Source organism: Capsella rubella, unplaced genomic scaffold (genome assembly GCF_000375325.1).
Source record: "Capsella rubella cultivar Monte Gargano unplaced genomic scaffold, Caprub1_0 scaffold_1, whole genome shotgun sequence".
NCBI lineage: Eukaryota > Viridiplantae > Streptophyta > Magnoliopsida > Brassicales > Brassicaceae > Capsella > Capsella rubella.
The window spans coordinates 5,528,355-5,540,923 of NW_006238923.1; the positions used below are offsets into that span (position 1 = coordinate 5,528,355).

At 39.2% G+C, this 12,569-nt stretch overlaps 5 protein-coding genes across 6 annotated transcripts; all 5 read left to right on the forward strand.

Annotated features, from left to right (window-relative positions):
• The first annotated feature begins 106 nt into the window (after positions 1–106).
• LOC17897179 (probable disease resistance protein At1g15890) lies at positions 107–3,451 on the forward strand. The gene is given in 2 exon segments (XM_023788994.1): positions 107–1,047; positions 1,049–3,451. Coding segments are annotated over 2 exon segments (2,529 nt in total). The 5' UTR covers positions 107–738; the 3' UTR covers positions 3,269–3,451.
• Positions 3,452–3,519: 68 nt separating this feature from the next.
• On the forward strand, positions 3,520–4,363 carry LOC17897568. Its single transcript, XM_023788996.1, has one exon. It carries the CDS (start codon positions 3,627–3,629, stop codon positions 3,972–3,974), a length of 348 nt encoding a protein of 115 aa, XP_023644764.1. The 5' UTR covers positions 3,520–3,626; the 3' UTR covers positions 3,975–4,363.
• Positions 4,364–4,499: 136 nt separating this feature from the next.
• LOC17897992 (factor of DNA methylation 1) lies at positions 4,500–8,432 on the forward strand. 2 transcript variants are annotated; one of them, XM_006306928.2, is made up of 8 exons: positions 4,500–4,581; positions 5,082–5,993; positions 6,077–6,258; positions 6,364–6,453; positions 6,568–6,855; positions 7,271–7,483; positions 7,713–7,945; positions 8,184–8,417. In XM_006306928.2, exons 2-7 carry the CDS (start codon positions 5,096–5,098, stop codon positions 7,941–7,943), a joined length of 1,902 nt encoding a protein of 633 aa, XP_006306990.1. In that variant the 5' UTR covers positions 4,500–4,581; positions 5,082–5,095; the 3' UTR covers positions 7,944–7,945; positions 8,184–8,417. The 2 variants fall into 2 exon arrangements, with proteins under 2 accessions (XP_006306990.1, XP_023644763.1); XM_023788995.1 differs by lacking the exon at positions 4,500–4,581 and adding an exon at positions 4,812–4,944 and having other exon boundaries at positions 8,184–8,432.
• A 398-nt stretch (positions 8,433–8,830) lies between these two features.
• LOC17900631 (probable CCR4-associated factor 1 homolog 2) lies at positions 8,831–10,135 on the forward strand. The gene is made up of 2 exons (XM_006304004.2): positions 8,831–8,995; positions 9,094–10,135. The coding sequence occupies exon 2, from the start codon at positions 9,232–9,234 to the stop codon at positions 10,099–10,101; it is 870 nt and encodes a 289-aa protein (XP_006304066.1). The 5' UTR covers positions 8,831–8,995; positions 9,094–9,231; the 3' UTR covers positions 10,102–10,135.
• Positions 10,136–10,663: 528 nt separating this feature from the next.
• On the forward strand, positions 10,664–12,149 carry LOC17899017 (40S ribosomal protein S12-1). The gene is made up of 5 exons (XM_006303341.2): positions 10,664–10,704; positions 10,857–10,919; positions 11,322–11,616; positions 11,722–11,787; positions 11,905–12,149. The coding sequence occupies exons 2-5, from the start codon at positions 10,912–10,914 to the stop codon at positions 11,962–11,964; spliced, it is 429 nt and encodes a 142-aa protein (XP_006303403.1). The 5' UTR covers positions 10,664–10,704; positions 10,857–10,911; the 3' UTR covers positions 11,965–12,149.
• Positions 12,150–12,569: the final 420 nt, after the last annotated feature.

The following is a 12,569-nucleotide window of genomic DNA, read 5'->3' on the forward strand; positions in this document are numbered from 1 at the left end:
CTAAGTCAACCTTTTTTTAAAGCGACACGTCGGATAATAAATTATCCTGAAGCCACCGGGTTCTCGGTTTTTTCTTCTCATCAAACCGAATTCATATCGCGAACAGAACACCTTCATCAATCCATCCAAGCATTTGCGTTGCCGCCGGTAACTACTTCTCTTTCATCATCTTCGTATTTCCATTGGTAATCCTTCTTTACCTCCTGTAGCGTTTATTGCTCCCTTTGATTCACATTGCATTCATGGTCAGAGGCTCATAGCCCCCTCATTCTGGTGAACAGAAAAGATGACAAAGAAGATGTTCAGTTTAGGCTACGTCTTATCAATTCAACTATGATTTTTTTTTTCTTTTCTTTAGCACTGTTGCTTTTTATACCTGCCAAATAATTACGGGAAGGAACTTCCAAAGTATTACATTAGTCAGAAAGAGTTTTCTTCATTTCATATCTCTTGTTTAGTCATACACTCAACTTCCCTGGAAGTAGCTGCCACTTTTTTTATAACATTTTATCGAATTATTGACGATATCCGAACAAACATCTGTCACTTTCAATATGTACCTAAAGAAATTGCAGTTTGACTTTTTGTTTTCTGATCAAGTCAGCAAGGCACGATTTCCTGAGGCTATTTGGTATGTATACATGTATTTTCTCTTTCTCTTCTCCCATTTAGTCCTTTCTCTTGCGTTTTTCTTCCTCGCAAATATTTTCAGCTGCTTTCTAGAAAAGTTTGAGCAAAATGGGGAACTGTGTCTCACTAGAAATGTCCAGCGATGAGAACGGCATGCACATAGATGAGGCAAATCTCGAGGCTCTTCAGAAGGCTATGCAAGAACTCAATAAGAGACGAGATGATTTGCTAAGAAAAGTTCTCATAGAAGAATATGAAGGTTTACAACGGCTTGGTCAAGTCCAGGGATGGTTTTCAAAAGTGGAAAATGTTGAGTCTCAAGTCAAGGATCTGCTTGAGGCTAGGTCAACTCAAACTAAAAGATTGTGTCTTTGCGGTTATTGTTCTCTGCATTTCATATCAGGTTGCAGTTATGGTAGAAAAGGTATTAAAGAAGTTGAACGAAGTTGAAGGACTTCTAACTAATGGAGTTTTTCAAGTGTTGGCGGAGAAATACTTTAAACCTAAGGGGGAGAAGAAGCATATCCAAACACCTATTGGTTTGAATAAAAGGGTTGAAATGGTACTCTGCTACCACCAGTTATATGCAGAAAAAACTTTCGGTCTTTATGGTATGGGTGGAATAGGCAAGACCACTCTCTTAGCTAGTATTAACAATATGTTTCTTGAAACGGTAAATGACTTTGATGTTGTTATTTGGGTTGTGGTCTCCAATGATTTGCAATATCTGAGTATTCAGGAACAGATTTTGCGAAGACTAAGTCCTGACAAGGATTTGGGACAAGACACAGAAGAGGAGAGAGCTTCTGAGATATACAACATCCTTAATGGGAGGAAGTTTGTGCTATTATTGGATGATCTAGGGAGCAAAGTAGATCTGAACAAGGTAGGTGTTCCACCTATAACTTATCAAAACAGATCAATAATATGTTTTACCACTCGTTCTGAGGAAGTTTGCAAGGACATGGAGGCTGTTGGTATAGAAGTTAAACGTTTGTCAATAGATGAATCTTGGGAATTGTTTCAAAAGCAACTTGGAGGATTCACTTTAAATATCCATCCGGATATACCCGAACTTGCAAGAGCAGTTGCTGGTAAATGTAATGGTTTGCCTCTTGCACTCAGTGTCATTGGCAAAACCATGGCGCAGAAAACTGTACAAGAATGGAGTCACGCGAAGACTGCTCTGAATTTGACTAGCGGCGAGTTTCTTCTTAGTAAGGAAGGAGGGATTCTTCCTCTTTTAAAGGTCAGTTATGATAGTTTAGCGAATGCAAAAGTCAAATTATGCTTCCTATATTGTTCTTTATTTCCGGATGATTATGAAATAGAGAAGGATGAATTGATAGAATATTGGATATGCGAAGGATTTATTGGTGTAAACAGAGATAAGGATGGAGCTAACAAGGAAGGTCTTGATATAATTAATTTGCTGGTTTCTTCTCATCTACTGATGAATGGTGGAGTCACAACGAAAGTGAAAATGCATGGTGTGGTGCGCGAGATGGCTCTTTGGATAGCGACTAACTTTGGAAAACAGGAAGAAATACTTTGCGTTAAATCCGGTGAGTGGTTACAACAGATACCGGAGGACATCAGTTCAAAGGTTGTAAGAAGGATGTCTTTAATGAATAATCAGATTGCAGAGATATTTTGCAGTCCCAAGTGCCCCGACCTTTTGACCTTATTGCTCCAGAACAATAAGCTGGTGGATATCTCAGGTGAATTCTTTAGGTTTATGCCAGCAGTTGTAGTCTTGGATCTTTCTGAGAACAAGAGCCTTATTGGATTGCCGGAAGAAATTTCGAACTTAAGTTCCTTGCAATACCTTAACTTGTCATACACAGGGATAAAATCATTACCAGCTGGTCTGACGGCATTGAGGAAATTAATCTACTTAAATGTGGATTATACTTATAAACTTGGAAGCATTGTTGGGATAGTGATGAGTTTACGAAATCTCCAAGTGTTAAAGTTCTATAATTCCGGTGTTTGTATTGATGCCAGATTACTGGAAGAGTTACAACTCTTGGAGAACTTAAAGCTTTTAAAAGCTACGGTCGATGATGCTGTGATTTTGGAGAGAATACAAGGAGTCGACCGATTAGGGAGCAGTATTCAAAGTTTATGCCTCAGAAAGATGTCAGCAGCGGTTGTGGTATTAAACACGGTAGCTCTGCGTGGTCTTCAACGACTTGTAATTCGGAATTGCAAAATACTTGACATAATGATAGATTGGGAAAGCAAAGAAAGGAAGGAAGTTCTACCAAGTACAAGTTCTCCAAGCTTCAAGAACCTATCCAGTATTTTGATAAGTGATTTGGAAGGTCCAAGGGATTTGACATGGCTGGCATTTGCTCAAAATCTCGTGTATCTAGATGTGATGAGGTCATCAAGCATAGAAGAGATAATAAACAAAGAGAAAGGAATCAGTATTAGAAATGCTCATCCACATTTTGTTGCACCGTTTAGGAAACTGGACTACCTTACGATAGCCGACATGTCTGAAGTAAAGATAATCTGCGGGTATCCTCGGGCTCCTCGAAAGCTGACAGAATTCATTGTCAGAAATTGCCCAAAGCTGCCACTGAGTTTGAGAGACAAGGGAGATAGTAGTGGGTGGATCGGCGAAGAATGAGAGAAGTAAGCCAGTGGATGGTTCCTCACAGCTACAAACTACTATTCAAGTTACTAGAGATGCTTTTGTTTGAAAGACCTTATATATAAACTCAGTGTGCATTTCGAGACAGTGTAATAATTTTAAAAACTTGTTTGGCTCAAATCTCTCATCGTGTGACTGCTTCCTTCTTTCACTGTTTAATCCGTTGTTGGTGTGCTTATGAACTGGTTTTGTTTAAATGACCAGTAGTAGTAACTTGCATTTCCTTAAAGTTAGAAACTTTTCATTTCAAAGACTTTGTTGGTATCTCTCCTTTTTCCTTAAAGTCCATTGTTTCAAACAATCCTATTTCTCCCCCAGTTTTGGTAAGCCATAGATGGAGAGACAAGTTGTTCAAGGGGGAGGAGAAGATCCTTGGCTTGCTCCAGACAAATTCTACCATGTGATATTCTGTTTCTCCATCTCTATCCTCTTCTCCACGATCGCCTCTCTCTCGCGCTACTCCTTTCTACGACGTCACTCCATCTGGATCGGATCTGCGTTCTCACTCTCCGCCGGTGCGGCAAAAGAAGCTGGCGATCAATTTGGTATCTTCCCTTCCGCAGGCGCCTCCGCCAGAGACGCCGTGGCGGACGCAGTTGGAGTTGTGATTGCTGCTTTGGTTCTCTTCCTTTGGAAATCTCGTTCTGAATCCAGTCAAAAACGACCCATCCTTCCGATTTGAATAGAAGAAACATTGAAAAGCTTGTTAGAGTCCTCCGAGAATCTCGCAGTTTTATTTTTAAAAAGGTTGATCGATTTGATCGTCACAGTTTTGGTAATCTCGTTGATTCTAATTGTTGAAATTCAAAACTTGGAACAATTTCTATGAGTGCGACTGTTTGGTTCATGTAAATGTTGCTAAAGTATACATGTATGAAACATTGGCTCGCTAGCCCCCATTTCGATCAAGAAGAAACTTCAAGTGAGAAAGTGAGAATAGTCAGAAGATCCCATCTCATAGATAATTGGCTGGACATCAAAATTCGAAAACCAAGCAAAAGTTATAGACTGATTACTACGTTCAAGCAAAATGAAAATTTAGTCAAAACACAAGTCATGATGGTCCCAAAGGGCGTCAGTTCAAATCTCAATCTTGACACAACAATATGGTTTTTTTACTTTATTTTATCGTTTTTTGCTTTTCTCTAGCTAACTTTATTGGAGCATTTTTTTTAGAAATTTCATTGGATTCCTCAGTCGGTTCTCACTCTCTATAATTCTCTCGTCAGACGCTTCTCTTCATCAATTGTTGCTTCTTCACCGTGTTTCCCCTTCCTTCCCTGTCTAACGTAAGCTCACGATTTCTTCTATACTCTGTTTTAACAGTTAGTTCTCGTAATGCATTTTTTTAATTGTATCTTGTTTCGTTTGGGCATCTCACTTCTTCCGCACTGTATTTTGGATTTAGATAGGTTTCTTATCTTGCATGCGTCAATCTCGTTGCCGATTTTGTTAATGCTGTTTCAATTTCGTCTCTTTTGCTCTTTCCAATGTCTTCTTTTTAGTTCCAGTTCAAGCCTAGGGTTTCTCTTGCTCTTTAAATTTTGGATCTATGGACTCAGTTTGCTAGAAATGGAGTCTCTTTTTGGGCCGTTTCCATGAATTCATCATGAAGGGCGGTGACCAGCAAACTTTGCTGCATGAACTATCCGGTGGAGTTCTGCTTTCTCATTTTGAGTCAAAAAGACATTTTCTTTAGCTTGTTTGGTGAATGGAATCATCCTCGTCATTGCTTATTTCTTCACTTGTAAAACTCCCTTTCTCAATAAATGTTCCAATTGTGTTACAGGTGAAGCAGGTTGGATGGGTATTTCATCTGATGAAGAGTCTGAGATCAGCGAGTCAGAGATTGATGACTATTCTGAAACACCCTACCTTCTATTGCAGAACGGAAGCTACAAGGTTAAAGTGAACGGACAGCTGAGATGCCCCTTTTGTTCTGGCAAGAAGAAGCAAGATTACAAGTACAAGGAGTTATATGCACATGCTTCTGGGGTTTCCAAAGGATCTGCCACTAGAAGTGCTAAACAGAAGGCTAATCATCTCGCTTTGGCTAAGTTTTTAGATAATGAGCTTGCTGGTCATGCAGAACCTGTTCCACCCCCTCCAGTTCCTCAGTTAGACAAGACAAAACCAAACCCCGGTGAGGTCTATGTCTGGCCATGGATGGGGATTGTCCTTAATCCTTTGAAGGACGCTGATGAAAAGGAAGTTCTACTTACTTCAGCATATTGGTTCGAGAGGCTTTCTAAATTCAAGCCTATTGAGGTCAATGCCTTTTGGGTCGAGCAAGATTCCATTGTTGGGGTTATTGCTAAGTTTATCAGCGACTGGAGCGGATTTGCAAATGCTGCAGCGCTTGAAAAGGAATTTGAGAACGAAGGGTGCAGCAAAAAGGAGTGGACTGAGAGGAGCGGAGTTGCAGAGTCAAAGGCCTATGGTTGGTGTGCACGTGAGGAAGACTATAACTCGCAAGGTCCAATAGGTGAGTACCTCTCCAAGGAGGGAAAGCTAAGAACAGTGTCAGATATTTCGCAAGAAAAAACGCAGGACAGAAATGTTGTACTAGAGGAACTTTCAACGATGATTGCTATGACAAACGAAGATCTGAGCAACATCCAATACAGTTACAACAGGACGGCAATGTCACTGCAGAGGGTCCTAGACGAAAAGAAAAACTTGCATGAAGCTTTTGCTGAGGGTATTTACTGACACACTAATATATTTACTACTCATATATTATGAGTTATGCTATCTGACTATTATTTGTATTTATCTCCACAGAAACAAAGAAGATGCAGCAGATGTCGCTTCGCAAGATCCAGAAGATTCTAAATGACAAAGAGAAGCTTAGCGATGAACTGGATCGTAAGATGCGGGACTTGGAGTCTCGGGCCAAACAATTGGACAAACAGGAAGCACTAACTGAACTGGAGAGACAAAAGCTTGATGAGGAAAAGAGAAAGGTAATATCCATAGTCAGTATGATATAGAATCAATCAGTCTGCATATGTATGCATTTATCTTTTCCGTGGAACCTATGATCATTATATGTTTTCTTTCCTTGGCAGAGTGATGCTATGAACAAATCCCTGCTGTTAGCCTCGCATGAGCAGAAAAAGTCCGACGAAAGCGTCTTGAGACTTGTAGAGGAGCATAAGGTTTATTTCATAGTACACTATTTAAATTCACTATCAAGTTAATCCCAAAATTAAGAGGCAAAGCCTTACCTTATTTGCGTCTGAGTGTGAAACTCTCTCCTTTTAAACTTCCAGAGGCAAAAAGAAGACGCTTTGAACAAGATTCTTCTGCTTGAGAAGCAGCTAGACACCAAACAGACACTGGAAATGGAGATTCAAGAGCTAAAAGGAAAATTGCAAGTGATGAAGCATTTGGGGAATGATGATGATGAGGCGGTCAAACAGAAAATGCAAGAGATGAATGAAACGCTGGAGGAAAAGAAATCTGAGTTAGAAGGGCTTGAGCATATGAACTCAGTGTTGATGACAAAAGAACGTGAAAGCAATGATGAGATACAAGCAGCACGGAAAAAATTGATTGCGGTACAGATTTCCAATGCTTTAGTGTTTCTGGGTACTAACACACTTGCAATTTGCCATTACGTAGCATTTATACCAAAATGTTCCTGAGAGATTGTTTGCTTTAGTGGTATTTAAAATACCGCAGAGATGGTCAAAACACTCTCGTTTTGTTCAATTTCTCCAGCTGACCAGTTGAACTTACAAATTAAAATGTACTGATTAACCTGTTTGATGGGGATGGATTGACGATGAGTTTTCATCTGATAAGATTACATCTATGACGGCTGTAGGAATCTGGTAAAGATCACAGATATTTACCACTATATTTTGTCTTGAATATAAATTCTGCCTATACAACGACCAAAGTTGAAATAATCTTGTGAGTGGTTAATTGTTGTTGTGGTTAAAGTACTCAAAGGAAAACTCTTTGTTCCAGGTTTTGACAGTATTGTTGGGTGCCGAAACGGAGATCGGAGTAAAAAGAATGGGTGAACTGGATGAGAAACCTTTCCTGAATGTTTGCAAACGGAGATACTCTGCAAATGAAGCTACGGTTGAAGCTGCCACCCTTTGCTCTACATGGCAAGAGAACCTCAAGAATCCATCGTGGCTTCCATTCAAACGTGAAGGAACCGGGGACAAAGTAAAGGTAGGTTCATTCATCTTACGAGTCTTTATCTCACTGAATCAATGATTTAGGTTGAGGCCATTATGACGTTTGAAAAGTGTCTGGTCTTTCTTACCCTTCCTGGGCCACTGTTTTAGGTAAATATGTAGGAGTAACCTGTGATTCTGTGAATGTTGATACTTGTATCCATATGTTATTACAACTGTTTATATGAGTTAGTAGTAATGGCATGAGACGGCTATGGTTACAGGAAGTGGTAGATGAGGAGGATGAGCAGCTGAAGAAACTTAGAAGAGAGTGGGGAGAAGAGGTGCATAACGCTGTTAAAACAGCTCTTGAGGAGATGAATGAGTATAATGCAAGTGGTCGGTACACAACTCCAGAACTGTGGAACTTCAAAGAAGGAAGAAAAGCAACACTGAAGGAAGTGATTTGTTTCATTTCAGACAACATCAAAACTCTGAAACGCAAAAGAACCTGAAGGTATGCTTAATCTTCTTCAGTTCTCCTTATAGAGCTTATATGTAATGTGGTGGTTTAAAAACTAGATACACCCCATAATCTGAAAAGAAACGTGTAAAAAGGCTTTATAAGGCGTAGGGTAAAGTCGTCAAGAAGTAGTGCAGAGTCATGACCTCGTTTGTTGACTTGAGTTAATAAAGGACTACAATTCTGATATTGTGTGATTTTTGAATCCAATGGTCTTACACTTTGGTTGCAGGATGGAGGAAGAAGAAGAAGAAGAAGAAGAAGAAGAAGAAGAAGAAGAAGAAGAAGAAGAAGAAGAAGAAGAAGAAATAACTGAGAATTGATGTTAAATAATTAGAAATGTAGAATGCTCATATGCATGCTCTCTGTATGAGAAGACTTTAAATTTCTTCCACTTGTAACTTCGAAAGATTTTGAACAGTTCAATCTAAACAATGCTTTAGTTAATAATGTTCTGGTTTATATATGTTTTAGTTTCAAATGGTCAATCTTATAGTAGTACATGAAATCCTTTGGTGGGCAGGTTTTACAGAAAATGATGATCATATAAAATTTGTGGGATTTGGCAAGTTAAAGATTATTTTGTCATGTAATAAAGTCCCTAAAGTAAATACTCTTGCAGTAAAAGAGTTTTTTTTTTTTTTTTTGGGAAGAAATTGAGAACCTTAAAAAAAAAAAGAAAAAAAAAAAACACGACCAAATTATATATTTTGGTGCAGAAAGAAAATATTTTGTGGCAAAGAGATGGATAAAAAAGAGAAGAGCGAGGGAAAACAAAATAAATTAATAAAGAGAAAAAGGTAAAATCGAAATATTATTCGTTTTATTTTGGGGGGCAGAGTCGAGAAAGTTTTTTGATTTATAAATATCTGTAAATTCCTTAATAACCTCTTCTTCTTCCCCACCTTCTCCTCCTCCTCGTCCTCCCCAGTTTCGCATCATTCTCTTCGATAAAACCACCAACTCCTCTGAAACCCTAATCTGGAGAATCGCCGCCTTCTCCAGAAAGTAAATATTTGTACACCTTCTTCGTTTGATTTCCAGGTTCGCCTCCTCCTCGTTTCTACATCTCTCCATTTGAAAATCTTCGTCTTCCCTGGGATTGATTGTTCTTCTGGTATATTTGAATTTGATTTTTGCAGATTCTGATGAAACCGGATCGGATCTTTCTCTAGATCCGTTCTAGGTTTTTTTTTTTTGTTTTCTGTTTCGCTCTTTCGTTATATCAATCACCGTATCCGGATGCTCTTGAAGCGGATTCATCAGAAATCGACAGAGAAATGTCGCAGGTTCCGAATCCAAAAGATGAAGACGATTCGATTGAAATCCGTGAGGTCTGGAACCATAACCTCGAGGAAGAGATGGCTCTGATTGAACAAGCTATCGACGATTTCCCTTTCGTCGCCATGGATACAGAGTTCCCAGGAATCGTTTGCAAGACAGTCACGGCGAATCCAAGCCCAAACCCTAAACACTACGAATACAACTACGAGACCTTGAAGACGAATGTGAATATGCTCAAGTTGATTCAGCTCGGCCTCACGTTGTCAGATGAGCGGGGAAACTTGCCAACCTGTGGGACTAACAACAAGCAATGCATCTGGCAGTTCAATTTCAGAGAATTCAATCTCAAGTCCGACATGTTCGCCATGGATTCCATCCAGCTCCTCCGTGACTCCAACATCGATTTCGAAAAAAACAACGAGTGCGGCGTCGATTCAGCACGGTTCGCGGAGCTGCTAATGGGTTCAGGAGTTGTGCTCAACGACAAGATACAGTGGGTGACGTTCCACTGCGGATACGATTTTGGATACTTGCTGAAACTCTTGTCGGGGAAAGATTTGCCGGAGGAGAAAACGGACTTCTTCGAACAGGTGACGAGCTATTTCCCGGTAGTGTACGATATCAAATACTTGATGGGATTCTGCGCCTCGCTCTATGGAGGGCTGGAGAGAGTAGCGGAGATACTTGGTGTTAAACGAGTTGGGATCTCTCACCAGGCTGGATCAGATAGCTTGTTAACGTTGCGTGCCTTCAACAAGATGAAAGACATCTTCTTCCCTGGTTCCTTGGACAGATATTCTGGTTTTTTGTATGGGTTAGATAATCCTCAGCTGCTTGCTGTTGCTGGAACCAAAAAATTAAAATAAAAAAATACAACCAACAAAAAAAAAAATTAAAACTGTTTGTGGTGTCTTTGTTTTTGCTCTGCTTCGTTAGTAGAGATGGTTAGGCTGTGTTTGGCTATGTGCGTTACAATTAGGTGTTTAGAGCGGATATCATGATGATGCACAATAATCCCTATATTAGTCAAACAAGAAGCAAGAGCCATTTAAAAGTAATTCATAATCTTATTAGGTGAATGAATTGTACAAGTAAGCTTGATTGGTATGGTGGAATGAATGATTGTCCGATTTGTATTTCAGCAATTATACCCGCTTTGTGGGATTTCGATTTTTAGATTCCGCGAAAGCTAATCACAAAATAAAATGAAAATATCACATTGTGGGAGATGCTATGCGAGGGAAGAAGCTCGGACAAAATATAATTGTCTCGAATCAAAACGACGTCGTCGATAATGCCAACTAATAGAGGCCATGTCAAGCCCAAAAAATGCAAATATTTGGGCCGTGTCCGCGACGATCCGTCAAAGCGTTATTCTGGTGAAATTAGGGTTTTTAGTAAACTCGCCATATAAATTGTTCCAAATTTCTTTCTCATCCTTTCCGCTGCTGCCGTCTTCGTCTGTTGAGGTCAGTGTGTCAGCTCCTCAAACGTTGTACAATCTTTACCGATTTTGCGTGTTTGTAATCTTGGCTACGTATTGGACTGTCGAGCTTTGTTCTTACGCCTTCGATTTTGCTCTTTTTGTTGATTTTGATTTGCTTGGTTTTTCTATTGGCAGATAACAAAGATCTTCTGTTTACCTCGGTCGTTTAAACAACATTCAAACAGACAACATGTCAGGGTAAGCTTAGTATTACCTGGTTCTTTCCTGCATTCTTAAATATTCTCTATCAGTGTTCAAAATAGCGAAACTTCTCTGATTCATCCCCTTTTCCTGAACTCGAGTTTTAACTATTTCATGCTATCTGTATTTGCATTGCTGAAGTTGATGCGTGTTCCTTTCGATTGCTTGTACGATTCTACTGTGCTGCGAATAAATGTTTTGCTGTACTTGGCCAATAAAAAAAACCTTCATTTATGTTTAACCTCTAGCTTGTCTGATTTTAATCAGATATTCTAGTCATATTTTATATGCTTTAGAAGTATTAATGCTTATCACTTGTAATCTGGATTATTATCACAATCTATTACATCAATTTGTGTTGCTCTGTCTAAATCCTGATTGTTTTTTCACTTATATTAGTGATGAGGCTGCCCCTGTTGTTCCTCCCGTTGCTGAGCCAGCGGCTATCCCAGAGGATATGGATTTGTTGACTGCATTGGAGTTGACTCTGAGGAAAGCTCGTGCTCATGGTGGTGTTGTTCGTGGTCTCCATGAGAGTGCTAAGCTTATTGAGAAGCGTGTGGCTCAGCTATGTGTCTTGGCTGAAGACTGCAACCAGCCTGATTACGTCAAGCTTGTTAAAGCTCTCTGTGCTGATCACAACATCAATTTGCTTACTGTTCCAAGTGCCAAGACCCTCGGTGAATGGGCTGGTGTAAGTTTGTTACCTATATACCATTTTTTTTGTGAAGCTCAGTTTGTTCCAAATAAATGTTATTGGTTACCAACAGCGAGCTGAATCATTGATGTTATTTTTCAGCTCTGCAAGATTGATTCTGAGGGTAATGCCAGGAAGGTTGTTGGGTGCTCATGTCTTGTTGTCAAGGTAAATATACAGTCCTTACACCTAACTTCATGTATCCCCTGTATCATCTAACTTAGAGGATTTATCTATTATCGTCCCTAGCCTTTGACTCAATGCGTATATTTGATTTCTTGTCAGGACTACGGCGAGGAGACAACCGCTCTCAATATCGTCAAGAAGCATATTGAATCTCAATAAATTTCATGAAGCATTTCTAAACTCGAATGAATTTCAGATGTTTATCATCCCAGTGCTGTTTTCTCTTGGTTTTGATATTGAATATTTAGCGGACATCTGTTGAGATTTGTTTGGAACATGTTAAAGTTTTGTTGTTATCTAGGCTCTACTCTTCCTAAGGCCAAATTTGCTTGAGCTTTTTTTTTAGTCTCACTTTCATTATCATAAAATAAATGTTTAAAAATTGCAGATAGAAAAGGTACTGAAATGTCCTAAGTAAAGGATGAAGAAAGCTTCTTATCTAATTATGATTTTTACCTTGGGTGTTTATTGGTATTTTGTTTAATAGTTACTGTGAGTGTCTAAGGGATAAATAAAGCTTTTAGAATCTATTTTCTAATTTTTTTAGTCCATTCAAAATAAAATATCTATATGATAATATTAAAGCTTAGATGCGTCTACTTTCATATTTTTTGTTCTATACGGCCGGCAATCATAAGAAGCTTTGGATTTTACGTTTTACACGAATACAAAAACACTTGTAAATTTTCAATTTTTTTGAAGTGAAAAAGCTCCGGGAGAAGGGCGGGAAGAGGTGAATCCCATCTTGCCAGCGATTAGTAGTT